Source organism: Centroberyx affinis, unplaced genomic scaffold (assembly GCF_046629955.1).
Source record: "Centroberyx affinis isolate AG114_WGS23_722 - 3 ecotype Tasmania unplaced genomic scaffold, CSIRO-AGI_Caff_v1 ptg007118l_1, whole genome shotgun sequence".
Taxonomy (NCBI): domain Eukaryota; kingdom Metazoa; phylum Chordata; class Actinopteri; order Beryciformes; family Berycidae; genus Centroberyx; species Centroberyx affinis.
Window position 1 is genome coordinate 26,634 of NW_027283607.1, and position 14,262 is coordinate 40,895.

At 44.0% G+C, this 14,262-nt stretch overlaps 1 protein-coding gene across 1 annotated transcript in view; it reads left to right on the plus strand.

The window, feature by feature from the left end:
• The window catches only part of LOC139639310 (kinesin-like protein KIF13B), a gene marked incomplete at its 5' end in the record, with an annotated part of 31,715 nt that extends 26,256 nt beyond the window's left edge, over positions 1-5,459 (plus strand). The window contains 9 exons of the mRNA XM_071513396.1: positions 70-345; positions 932-1,084; positions 1,255-1,332; positions 2,055-2,105; positions 2,547-2,703; positions 3,584-3,714; positions 3,873-3,935; positions 4,238-4,826; positions 5,254-5,459. Of these exons, the coding sequence (XP_071369497.1) occupies positions 70-345; positions 932-1,084; positions 1,255-1,332; positions 2,055-2,105; positions 2,547-2,703; positions 3,584-3,714; positions 3,873-3,935; positions 4,238-4,826; positions 5,254-5,459 (1,704 nt within the window). The remainder of the gene's footprint in view (positions 1-69; positions 346-931; positions 1,085-1,254; positions 1,333-2,054; positions 2,106-2,546; positions 2,704-3,583; positions 3,715-3,872; positions 3,936-4,237; positions 4,827-5,253) is intronic.
• Positions 5,460-14,262: the final 8,803 nt, after the last annotated feature.

A 14,262-nucleotide genomic window follows, 5' to 3' on the forward strand; every position in this document is an offset into this window, starting at 1 on the left:
TGGGCGTCCCTGGACTCCACTTTGGGAACCACTCCAATAACTAATAAAAACTCTGTCGGCTGTCCCCAGGTGAAGGCGGAGGCGTCGTGGGACTCGACGGTCCACGAGTGTCCCCAGCTGAGTCGTGGGGGGGCGTGGCCGGAGCAGCGGGTATACCTGACGATTCGGGTGGTGGTCCAGCTCAGCCATCCCGCCGACATGCAGCTGGTCCTGAGGAAGAGGATCTGCGTCAACGTTAACCCGGGCCGCCAGGGTTTCGCCCACAACCTGCTGAAGAGGATGTCGACCCGCAGTACCATACCGGGCTGCGGGGTCACCTTCGAGGTGGTCTCCAACATCCCTGGGGTAAGGTGGGGGTGACGGTACGGTGGGATACTTACGGTATACGGCTTATGTAGTGTACAGGGGACGTTACAGGGTATAGGGCACGTTGTAGGGTATGTTCTCGGGCATATGGCTCACTGTAGAATATAGGTGATGAGTGTAGGGTATGGGGGACGTTGCAGGGTATGTTATAGGGTATAAGGCACCTTGTAGGGCATAGGACTCATTGTAGGGTATAGGGATGTTGTAGGTTGTGTTATATGTTATAGGTGTCATAGGCTATAGGAGACATTGGAGGGTGGGCTGAAATTTTTCTGTTCAAAAAGTGAAAAATTTACTTTCGTGAGAAAATTGCAGCCTCCAGCCATCTACCAGTACCCAGTCCTGTGCAGTTTTTGTGTGATTCCAAATAATAATGATGTGCTCCTCTATTGCTCCCTGTAGGGAAATTGCCTTTTCTGCTGCTCTCCTCCACACTGAGGTCAGAGGTCAGGGTCAGTTACAGAACAGCAGCCCTGGAGTTGGTAGAGATTCAATGTCTTGGTCAAGGACACTTCAGCAGGGCAGAGGTTTGAACACGGGTCTCTGTGATTTTGTCTCTCATCAGGATGTCCAGGGTTCAGAGGACAGGGAGATGCTGGCCCGGCTGGCCGCCAGCGCTCACAACAGCCAATCAGCTGACGAGGAGGCCGCCATCGAGAAATACCTCCGCAGTGTTCTGAACCTGGAGAACATTCTCACTCTGGACAGACTCAGACAGGTAGACAGAAAGTCGGGTGGAGAGAGACTCATGTAGATTGACATGTTTGTTTGTTTTTTCCCAATATCCTGAAAATGTAATGTGTGTTTGTGTGTGTGTGTGTGTGTGTGTGTGTGTGTGTGTGTGTGTGTGTGTGTGTGTGTGTGTGTGTGTGTGTGTGTGTGTGTTAGGAGGTGGCAGTGAAGGAGCACCTGGCTTCTAGAGGGAGGAGCAACAGGAGGAGCCTGAGTTCTCCTTCTGTCCACAGGGTAAAATACTAATACAATACAATACCAACATAATATCATATAATACAGTACAGTTAGTATAATTCAGTACGGTAAAATATAATGCAATACATCAACTCCACCTACAGCTGGTGGAGGGCCACTGGAGAATTAGCTGTGTGCAAATATTGTCTAAATATATAACAACCAGGCTAGAAAAACAGATGCCTGAAAAAGATTGTTGTGTTGTGGTGTAGGAGTGGGTCTATTCAGTAATGTTGTAAGTAAAAGTGACTAGTCTGATTGTTTCCAAATGTAGATTACTGTGACACAGTAAACTGTCTTGTCTAGCCATAGTCTCTACTAGGGCTAAGCACCAAAACACTCTGCTTGAAAAGATGTAGTTGTAGCTTGAGAAGACTCAGCTCAGTTAACCTGAACAAACAGTGGGTGTTTGGCTTCGTTCGTCAGTGATGCACTGATCAGTCAGAAATTAACCATGCCTATTGAATTCTGTTGAAACGTCTAATATGGACACCAGAGGGTGTGTCATGTCACCTGAAAGCCCTCTATACAGTACAGGGGAAAAGCCTGTACAATATAGCACAGTACAATAGATTTTATTGACTTCTGAACAAAACCAGTCCGAGTTGTTTAAGGCAAAAAAATAATCTGTTATTTGTCAGTCCATTATGTATTCTGCAGATTTTCATTAAGTCCTGCTGGTATAACTGTGTAAGATTATGCTGTCTGTCCATCCTCAGCTGTCTGGAAGTAGACAAGACCTGTCCTCTACCTGCCTGCTGGACGACAAGGTGACACACACACACACACACACACACACACACACACACACACACACACACGCACTACTCAGCAGCTGTGGTTTATTTAGAGCTGCATGATTGTGTCTAAAATGCTAATCCACCATCATTTAGCTAGATATTATTAGTATTAGACTTATTGATTTGATGAGAAAAAATATTTTACTGCACTTTTTGTCTTTTCAGCTACAACAGGTGTTCAAAATGAAATGTTAAAATATTTTGCGATTATTAATTGTGGAAACTTTGCCTGTAGACATCTCAGTTTAAGAAGTATTTTCTTCCATGCATGAATGTAGCTCCCTTCCATCTAGTGCCAACACAGGCCGTTTTCCACACGTTGAGGCAGTACAATACACACACATTCAGTTGTGATATTTCGTTAAACCCAACTAATATCCTACGTCTTTTCTCTGCTTGTCTGTTTCTCAGGGTCGATGGGAGAGTCAGCAGGATATCTTCATGCCTTCCCAGTTTTACCGCAGCCTCCCCCGTCCCGCCTCCTCTCCCCCTACCTACTCCACCTCCCCCTCCTCCTCCCCTGTTCCCCCCGCCGTGACCCCCCCACAGAGCCAGGACCCAGAACAAGGTAACTCTCCCCTCTCCTGTCTTCCCTCCTCCAAGAAAATGCCTTGTGACCCTCCCCTGTTATTCCCCCCCATCTACCTCTTCTTCCTCCACCTCTTCTCATCCTCTCCACTCCTCTGTTCTTCTCCTCACTCTTCCTCCACCTGTCTTCTCCTCCTCCTCTGTCCTTTTTTTCCAAATGGGTTTATCCACTTCTACATGTTGCAATACAATCCCATTTCATTGAGAATCGTACCGTTTCCCAATGAAAGTGATATGTAAACCTCTCTACTCCTTTCTACTCCTCTCTCTTCCTTTTTTTTCCAACTGGGAGTGATCTGTATCCATTTCTACAACCACCTTTGTCTATCTCCATGCAGTTTAACTTGTGGACTTTTCTCCTCCTCCTCTTCCTCCTCTCTTCTCATCTCCATTGCCAAAGCTTTTCAGTCTTGTGTTTGTCTGGTCAATCTGAATATTTCTGTGTCAGCTAGTTGACTCATAGTGATTTCTTTTCCATGTCAGTCAGAATTCAAGTCAGTGTGGCAGCCTGGAATAATGCTGCTAGTTTTGTGAACGTTCACAGGAATTAATCATTTTTGATTAATTTGCGTTTTATAATCCAGTGATTATAATTATTGTTTTTTAATCACATTGTAATAGCTCAATCAACCATCTTTGTCAGTAAGTGTCTCTTGTGGCCTGCTAATGTCTTCTTCTCAGTCTGTCGCTGTGTTGGGTTTTATTTTTACCATTTCTGGGCTTGCTCTCAACTTCCTGTCTTAATTTTCACACCTCCTCTACCTCCCACAACTCCTCCTCCTCTTTCCTGCTTTCCTTCCTCTCTTCCACCTCCTCCTCCTCCTCCTCCTCCTCCTTCACCCCCCCACCCCCCCCCCCAGGTCGTTCAGGACTTGCTGCCTCTTATCTTTCAGTTAAAGCGCTGGTTCCTCAGATGCCCAAACTGCTCAAGTCTCTGTTTCCAGTTCGGGACGACAAGAAGGAGTTGAGACCCTCGCCACACAACCAGCAGGTCAGCCCAGCACAACTCAATATAACCTATTACAGCCAGTGCCATTTAGCTGTAGGCTCTTAGAACCACTGAATTTCCAGCCCTTACAGAGGTATGTGTGTGTGTGTGTGTGTGTGTGTGTGTGTGTCCTTCTCCCGGCGTTGTTTGTTGTCGTCCAGCAGCATATGCCTCGTATCATGGCGTCACCAGGAGGGGACGACAGCAGAGTCAAGGTTGAGACGGTGAGAATAACCCCCCTCCCTCCCTCCCCTTGGGTGTTGACCTCCATGTTTTCTCAGTGCTGCTTCTATCAGTATCTGCCGATCTCCTGTCAGTTTTAGTTTGGCCCATGAAATGTATTTGCATTGTTACATAACAGACTGGAAACTTTGTAGCTCTTGTTCCTGATTGGCCCAAAGGGTGATTGTGTCATTGGTGGGGAAAGCCATGCTGATTGTTGTTTCGTTGTTGTCTTTACTTTGTCTGCATGCTCTCCTCTCTCCCTCTGTGTTTCTGTGGCGACCATTGCCATGGTTCCCCGTAGGTTGCTATGCTACGGCCCCCAACCAAAGACAGGCGGGCGGAGTTCCCAGAAGCCCCTCCTCTTCCTGTGCATGACCCGCATGACACCACGCCCCTCAGCCCCCTCAGCCAGTCGTCAAGCGGCTACTTCTCCAGTAGCGTTTCCACGGTTACCCTGTCTGAAGCTCTCCACCCCTCCTCCTCATCTTCCTCCCTCCTGGCTGCTGAGACTACGTTACCCACAATTCCCCAGCAGCAGGGTGTTGACAGGAACGATGTTGTGGCCTCTCCTTCTCAGTATGACACCAAGATGGCCATCGTCACTCCACCCACTTCCCACAGCTCAACCAATCACAACAGTGTCGCCGCGGGAAACTCCTTCTCCGTCCAGAGGCTTGTCAACTCAGGAGGAGGAGGCGGCGAGAGCTTGGAGAGGCTGGAGATCCTCGTGGACGATGAAGAGCGTAGCCGTGACGACGTGTTGCCTGATTGGCTGACAGAAGGGGCTTATGTTACCGTGGGAACCAATAAGGCGGGGACAATACGCTACGTGGGAACCACAGAATTCGCTGAGGGAGTCTGGGTGGGGGTGGAGCTGGACACGCCTGCAGGTGGGTTGACCTCACTGTAGGGGTGTGTGTGTGTGTGTGTGTGTGTGTGTCTATGTGTGTGTGTGTGTGTGTGCGTGCTGACAGTCCAGGAAGTGGTGTGTCTTTGAAACTATCAAAAAAAACTTCACAGTGTGGGGAAATGTTGCAGTAGTGGCCAATCCCAACACACACTAATGCAAATTTAATGCCAGTAAAAGGACAAATTAGTGAGTTCAGCAGTTTAATTAAAAAAAAAAATTAAGCTATAAGTAGATTTCATCCTATTTGGAGTTGTATGTTTCATTGTCTTAATTCAATAATGTAACTGTGCAAACTCAGACAGTAGACCACAATTCACTGCTGCACCGCCATCTTGGACCAAGCCGGCCGACTGCAGGCTAGTGTTGCATTACTTGTGGAGCTGACCTGTTCTGTTCCCTCCCTCCAGGTAAGAATGACGGTTCTGTCGGAGGTCGGCAGTACTTCCACTGTAAACCGGGTTACGGGGTGCTAGTTCGTCCGGACCGGCTGTCTCGCCGCGATCGGACCGGTCGGAAAACAGGAGAGCCCAGCGCTCCCATCCACGTCCCCGTCCTGCGGGGAGACGCCGTCACCGCTCGCCGGGGGGAAAACCGCAAGTCCTGGAGCAGCTGAGACAGAGGAGCCGGAGCTGGATGGGAGAGACCGACTCCCCACACCCCTCCTCCCTCCTCTCTCCTCCTCTCTGCTCTTCCTCCCAGCTATGCAACAGAACCCACATACTGCCTGCCCTCCTGTGGCTGGAGACCACACACACAGTGCATCCATTCAAAGGTGATGGATGGCAACAGAAAGACTATTTATAATAAATGGAAGTCAATGAAAAGACTATTCAGAAAGTCCGGAAAGACAATTTATAGTGGGGAAAAAAAGGTGATGAAAAGGCTATGCAGAGTGTAAGGAAGTCAGTGGAAGGACTATTTATAGTAAATGCAAGTCAATGGGAAGATATGCTGAGTGAATGGCAGTCAATGGGAAGACTGTTGAGAATGAATGGAAGACTGTGTTGTATTAGCGGAGTGTAGGAGCTCTCCGGGGTTGTGGATTGGACACTGCGGGTTGGATGACATGCCTCAGAGCTACTTCCTGAACTGATATGCAGGGGTGCAAACTGGTCAGACGCTTTTTCGATCCCGAAATGGGTCACCCACGTGAATCGTGTTAATTCGGTGTGAAAATCATTTGGATCGACTGGTTTTCCAGACAGTAGACAGACTGTGAGCCTGTAGAAGACCAGAGACTCTAATAGGAGTGCTTGTTTTTTGCTGTCTGACCTTTTTCCTTCCTGTCACCTATTTTTCCCCCATTTTCTACCCACTCCAGTATTATTTTTGGTGAATAATAATTGAATATTAATTTTATTTTATTAATTATTTAGAAATATTCATTATTCTCTCTGTCACTCCTGTCATTCCTTCTGCAGTGACTATCGTAACTACAAGGAATGTAACAATGTACTGTACCGATTCAAACACGGGGGAGGGGGGTATCGGCCATTTTATGACCAGGGGGAAACTTGATTCCTCCAAATCAAAATTGAGAATATTGAATTTTCTTCTAGTGTTTCTATCCTTGCCATCTTTTTTTCCTCTCTCCATGTCGTACGACTCCCCCCTCATGTGAAGGGGGAATATTCGTTGTAGCAACTTGATGGTTCAAAGCAGCAACTTGGAAGTGTTCATGAAACTGATGCACTTGATACTTTCTTTTTTTTTTACCCTGGAGGAGCATACCCCCCCAACCCACCCCCCATAGGTATGATGCGTCTTCAGGTTTTTGCCCCCTCTTTGACCCCTGATGTGTTTGCATCCCTGCATATGACATCACTACCTGGGCTTCTCCCGTTTTGTTCAGAAAAAGCCTCTGAGACTGTTTGTTATCCCTGGGACACCAACCCCTCTATCTGCTGCCCCAGAATATCTGTGGGTGTATGTCCCCACCCCTCCACTCCCCAGAACTGTATGGGTCCAGTCTGTAGACTGACCTTTGGCCCGTTGTGTGCGACTCGTCTCTCCCCTCCTGGAATCCTTTTCTTTCGAAGCGATGGATCCTCCCAGAATGTGCCTTCATCATGGCTGCGTTTCTCTTTTATTTTCTGTGTATTTAATTTCTATTAGTTGTGTTTGTGGTCATGAGAATGCCTTGTGTTAAGTGTGAGGTGATCTCAGGGACTGCAGAGAGGAAAATGGTCATGAAAGGACGAGGAGGGGTGTGTGTTTGCATGTGTGTGTGTGTGTGTGTCGTGCAGTCTTGCATGCATGAATATGGTTTAAGTTCAGTTTGTCTCAGTCGTTGTGTTGGTGTCACAGATGTGATGTTAGGAGCAGGAGAAGTCGTCCTCATTGGACTAAGCCACTATGGGAGCGAGCTGTTTCTATGGGAGGGGCTTTGGAAGTAGATATTGCACTGGAGAAGTCCATAATCCCTCCATGTAATGTGATGTGGAAAGGATGTGGACAGAATCTATGGTCATGATGCAGCGAGGCAAAGAGGTGTTGGTTATCTGCTTTGGTGGACGCAAACTAAAAGGATTTCTTGAACCTACTGAGCTTCATATGTGTGGAAATGTGAAGACGAGCGGCGCCTTTTTAAAAAAGATTTTAACCTTTTTTAATTTTAGCCTTCCATCCCAATGGGCGGTTCAATGACATTGATATAGCCTCTTAACCCAAGGTAACTTGATAATTGTGCCTTTTGGCTGAAATGCATCAAAACATTGATTTGGCCCCAACTAACCTGTCACACAAAAGTTATGACTCATGTGACTCAATTCATTCCAGATAGCAGCATCAGCTAAAATGGCTAAAATGTTAATGCCAAAATGTTAAAATGATCAGGGTGAAAAGTGTTTGTCAGTTGAGGTCCTCTGCTCTGGAAGTGTCAGTCACTTGGAGGAGTAGCCGCGATGCTCTGTTGGTTCAGGAGACCTTAGTTTGCACTTACCTATGAAGAGAAAGATTGAGGAAGAGGATGGTGCTGAAGGTAGCTGTGGTACCAGGCTGGGAAATAACCACCAGTCAAATGCTGGTGAACTTTGGCTGTCTGGTAAGTTTGTCTACTCTAACTGCCACTTTAGCAGATAACACATTGTCTGGATTTCCTTTTCTATTCCAAAAAGCAAATTTGCTGGTCAAGCATTTTAAGTGGCTGATGAAATCTGGACACCGGGAGCCGGTGCGGCCGGTGGACAGAGAAGGTTTTTCCTGTCCAGTGTAGTATTGTGGTATTGTGTTGTGTTGTGTTGTGTTGTGTTGGCTTGGTGGTAACAAGCACGTGTTATGGTGAGGAAGAGAAAGTGAGATGGGATGTGGAGACGTTCTGCTGGGTATTTTAAGCTTCGGTGGAGAATTGATTCGCTTCTATGCATTTTATCAGTTTTAGAGAATCTGTGATGCTTAGTTTTTGTCCATGTTATCTCTACATTACTGACACAACTGGGAGAACAAGCTGTACTTTTTGGAAAAGAATTAAACATACAAGTAGTTTTGATTGATTGCACATTCCAGGTCCATCTGACGAAGATTATACGAGATGTGGCAAACTTTGGGATTTTTTAATCCATTTTTTATTGAGCATCACATTCCAGAGGGACTTTGACTAACACGTTATAATGGCCTTATTCCAGTGTATTAACCTATGGAAAAGTGTTGGAAGTACACCATAATACTGTGTTCATGCTTAATGAAAATCTTGACACACAAATCACAAAATGTACATAGAAGGGTGTAACAACACAATTTAAGTACAGTGTGCACAAACAAGTAATAATTACATTATGTATTAGAGAGATTTTCATTAAGAACTTAGAGTATTATCATGTACTTCCAAAACTATGCGACGAGTTAATAAACTGGACTAAAGCCATCGTAAATTGTCAGACTCGGGCATGAGCTGTCCTGAATAGGAGTGGCACTGTCTCACCAAGTGAGCAATAGGCATGTGCTGTGTGGAGAAGAACATAGGATTTTATAGAGCTCATTAATATTCCAATATTGTTTTGGATACTTAAGTATTCCAATAATAACATCATATCCCATAGCCATGGTAAATTATATCCTGATCATGACAGACCTGAATATGCTAGCTGATATTAGCCAGGCTACTGAGGCAGGTTTTTGCAGGCTGTGTAAGCTGTTTCCATGCTGGCATTCAGAATATTCAGTTTATCCATGTATACCAAGGAATCTTTAAAGATTCCTGATGTTGAGGATATGAAGATGCATATAAATACATTATCTGGAATACCCTGTGCATGTAAATGCACTCAGTGTGTCCAAACACTAGTCCATGATCATCTTTATGGATGCAGAAGTTTTTTTTCATTACTTTTTATTATCTGTCTTCCTAATCTGAGAGGCGTAAATTTACTATTTATATTTAAATGGTTGTACAAATGCCTTTATCGCGTGAAAATTGATAAAGCCTTTTTAAATGAGTATTGCACAAATGATTCTATGAAAATTGTTGCTGCTATTAGCATTATAAGTGTACCTGTAAATGGATCAAATCATTTATCTAGATGTCTTCATGTTAAGATCATGATAGAGCATTGAGTCCTGACTCTTATTATATACTACATTGGAATTTAAAGTACAGTGGTTTGTTTAAATCCGAGAAGTTTCCCTCATAGCTACAGGGGAAGAGAAATTAAACCAAGTCATTGCTTTGGTTCAGTGGCTAATATTGTTTGTATGAAGAAACAAAATTCCTAAAATGAGGCACTTTGCCAGTTGAGCCTTGAAGGAGAAATTGGAGTATAGGTTGGGATGCAATCCAACAAACTACAGTCTGCTACAGTCTGGGATGATGGGAGATAATGCCAGTGAAAACCATACCTATCACTCCTGCATCGGTTTTCAGTTATTTGTTGATTATAAGGCGTTAAAAGTGGTCAACAGGCATCGTAATGTTTCAAAATGTTTGCTTCTGCGTTTGCTTCTCAGCTTTCCTCCTAACCTGATGACACTTGTATTGAAAATCAACTGGTTACACTGACAGAGAAAATAATTAGCTCTATCACATGATGTACTGTCTGCTTACAATCGACAAAGAAAGGAATTGAAAAAAGTATCATGTTGGAGTTGCTTTGAAGTTGAAGTATGGGCTGATGAGGAGGCAAGTGTAGTTGGGAAATAGCACCATGATCTAGTTATTATCTTTATTTATTGTCTGATCTCATTACAGCCTCAGTGCCCAGGACCCTGGAGTTGGTTGGTTGCTTGGTTGGGCGATTGGTTGATTGTTACTGTAGGTGGTTGGTTGTTAGATGGTTGGCTGGTTGCTTGGTTGTTAGTTAGGTGGTTGTTTGTTTGATGGTTGGTTGTTAAATGGTTGTTTGGTTGGTTGATTGGCTCTCTGGTTGTTAGGATGTTGGTTGGTTATGATTGTTTATCTATATTGTGGTTCATAAAGGTTATGTGGTAATTGAAGGAAAGGAACCAAGTTTCCTTGTTTGTGTGTGTGTGTGTGTGTGTGTGTGTGTGTGTGTGTGTGTGTGACGTGAATGTGGGATGGACCTGGCCTTGATTTATTTGTGTCCAGGTGTCATGTCCAGGGTGGGAAATGACCACCAGCCACCAGCTAAACGTTAATAGATTTTGGCCGGGGCTGACGAGCCCGTCCCCCTACCAGCCGACATTTGGAGGCCCTTCTCCATCGTAAATATCTAGTTGGCTGGTCAAGAACTGAAAGTGGCTGGTGAATTTGGGAGTGCACCAGTCTTTGTGGCTGGTGGAGTTTCCCGTCTTGGGCTTTGCTTGGAGACATTTGAGTGTTTGAGATCACTTCAGGCTTCTGGATCTTTCTTTATGTTGTTGTGCCTCAGAAACCATGTGATCATTATCTTCCACACACTGTTTCATATCAACGCTTCACACTCATATGCACAAAATACTCCAGAGGTAATTGAAGAGTTCATTTCCACAACACTTGTATATCCATTTTGGGGGAAAAAATAATTACCTGGAGTTCATCATTCGATGTGTCTAAAATCTAGAGGATCCAGTCTGTAAAAGTGTTCTCATTTAGTCAACCAAGGACTTAAGTTACCTACTGTCCTTTAAAGTGTACTGAAATGTGTTTTAATTTTGTGATGTCAATCATTTGTAAGAGTAATTGTTGCTTTTTCCTAATGGTGCATATTTCATTTTGGAATGATTATCTTGAATTTTATTCATTCATTCATTCATTGTCTTTACCCGCATATTTCTTCAATTTTGATACAGTTCATTGTTCTGTAGCCTACATAGGGAGCCGAAGTCGACGTCATCCCTCCTCGGCTCTGGCTCCTGTTTAAGTGTGATGCCGGCATTAGATAGAAAATGGAGTGCAGTTCGTATGCTACATGATGCATCCACATAGCAACAAGATCCCTTTCAATAAGGAACTGCAACACTAGCATCAGTAACTGTATTGCTCCCTCTGATCCGGTCCTCTGAATAGACTTCATTGTCATGACTTCATTTCCTGCAGTGTTATTTATCTTGGTGACTGTATCAACCATCTGAACCACGTTTGAGTTTTATTTATGTTGCTTTGATGTGATTTGTGTCCGAACATATTCAGACTCTATATTCATCTGTACACTTCTTCTGCCCCACTAATGTTTTTTTTTTTTTTGTTTTGTTTAAAGTGCTTTTGTTTTTTGCTCAGATTTGGTCCCATATCTTCACGCCTTTGGTTGCATTCGCCTCTTAATGCATTTCCCGTAGCACCGCTAACTATGGGAACACCGGTCCAGAGCAATATGTCTCCTGCCTTAACGTGGCCTTCAGCCCCGAGCCACACTGGTCTTAACAGTAATAACTCTCCCTCCCAGTCTCTTATCAAACACGCTAATGCTGTATTCTTACCTGAACTATACTGTACAACTGAAGAGTTTCATTCCAAAACCCTATAAATCCATTCTGGGGGAAAAAACGTTACTTGTCATCCATTGCTAAAAAAAAAGATTACAGATGGTCACATCTTCTAAACTATTACTATTTTGTAAGTAAAGGGCTCCAGATAGCTGGGAGTTTTTCAGATGGATTTGGAATTAAATTCTTCAGTCCTGTTACTGAGTGCACCACCTGTATTACTGCCTCCTTACCTGCCTGAGGGAACATGTGGAGGGAACGCCATGGTGTCGCCCCCTAGTGGCTACACTCAAAGCTCAGTGAGAAAAGGCTTGACCTCCACATGGGGAATTTTATATAATATTATACAATAAATTCTGAATAAATTATAAAATGCAGAGTACACAGAAGAAAACATGACGGTGGTTTTCCATTTCCATATAAAGCCATTCTTTGTTTATTGATCGTAATCACTAGTGGGCTGCTTTTATCGCGGTGAGTTTATAACCTTATCTACTCGAAAACAAAAGTTCATGCAGTGTCAAAGGTGAATGGGGAATTTCTCAGGAATGAACGCAGCCAGTGGGGGGCGATAGTTGTCACTTTCCCTACTGCTTTGGAAAGACGTCGGGATGTGGCTTAAGTCTAACTGTACGCCACAGTGCGAGTTTTCCTTCTCAGTACTACATATCCAACACTCACTGCCCGACAGCGTCTGCCTACTGGAGGTTATTACCACGGGGCTAACAAAGTATACTAGCCAAATGCTGGTAAAGTCTTTCCACTCTACCAGCCACAACTTTAAGGTCCCCTTTCATTCTGAACATCTAGTTGGCTGGTAAAACAGTGAAAGTGGCTGTTTGTAGCTGTTGGATAACAAAAAAACAAGTAATTCTCCTGCCTTGGTAGTTAGTGGTCTTGTTACTACCTCCACCCCTGGTCCTGGTCGTCCAGAGCGCTTGCGTCTTCTTTAACTCCTCCCCGAGGCCTTTTAGCTGACAGGAGGCGGAACTGCATCGCTACTGAACTGGGTGCTTTCAGTTCCATTTCTTTGTGTTACAACATGAGAATGAAACACACACACACACACACAGAAGCAATACACACCTTCTGACGGCCATGTTGGAGGTCCACAGCTCATTTCACCCGCCAGCCAGCTGTGGTTGGCAGGAAATTTCAGACACAACTGCAAAGCCTCTATTTATTCTTCCTCTTCTTGCAATTTAACGGCAGTTGGCATCCGTACTATGTTGCATTACCACCATCAAGCCAGGGAGTTGGAGTAGAACCAGGCTGCTATGGCAAAAAAGGCCCCTGAAATCCCTAAGTAACCGTTCCTCTGTAGCAGGAAAGAAAGGTTTTAATAGTTTAACATGATTTTAATGCGGCCTTGAATTTCCAGCCTGGTTTAGTGTGTCCCCCCCCTGCCTCCCACCTCGTCCCGGACTCCCGGTGGGATCAATAGAAACGGACGACAGTATTATATCATGATCATTATAATAATCATCATCAATCATGTGTTTGTTGCTACTGTTGATTCTGTGGAGCGGGTTTGTCTTGATGTGTTATTTGTATGTGTGAATGAACTGTCAGAGTGGTTGTGTCATGTGTGTATGTGTGTGTGTGTGTATATATGCGCATATTAAGACTTATAAAAAAAAAAATCTGAGCACAAGTTTGGGTTTTGATTAATTTAATTGTTTTATGTAATTCTATGCTGCAATCCAAAGAATAAACATGTATTATAATGCATTTATAATTTTCTTTTTTTTTTTTTTTATCATCTGAACAATAATCTCCCTGGTAAGAAAAAATAAAAAAAAATGAAAGATTTACAGAGTTATGTTTCTATTTATTAGTTTATTATCCTATTGGTCAACTTTTGTTAAGTAGTGACAACAAGTTTCCCAGTGTCCCCAGTAGATCATTAACTCGATGCTCCATGCTAACACTTTAGCATACAGCATGTTGAATAATAGTAGGCCACTATCTTTACCAAAAGACTGAGAAAATGAGAACTTGTAGCAGCTCCAAAGCTAAATGGTAAGTCATTTTGAATTATGTGTTTTTCCCAGAATCGTGTATTTGTTTCCATGTTAACCACACCTACTTTGAATTTTTTTGGCGCTGCATAGGTCTGGTCACCTCCTTGTCGAAGGGGTCCGATCACTGGGATGTTCTGGCATTTTGATTGGATTATTCAATTTGTGGACAGGGTCTTGGATGATGTAATCAGTCAGTGCTAAATCTGAATTCCAGAGGAAGCAATGGCAGATGAAAATATAAACTGATCTTGCGATTGAAGTATTTATCAAGAATCTGAATACAGCTATGCCTGCACTAAAACCTGAGCAATATACTCTTTTAAAAACATTTGTTCAGGGGCAAGATGCATGTGGTGTCTTGCCAACAGGTTTCGGTGAAAGCCTAATTGATCAACTAGCCCCTCTAGTACATGAAGAGATGGGTAGGGGGCAGTTTCAGCCAGCCTGGCATTCAAACTGGTAATCCAGTCACAAGACAGCTTCTCCAACCAGGAGGCTGCTTCAGCTGATGCTCTCAGGTAAGGAGCTCAGTGTTTT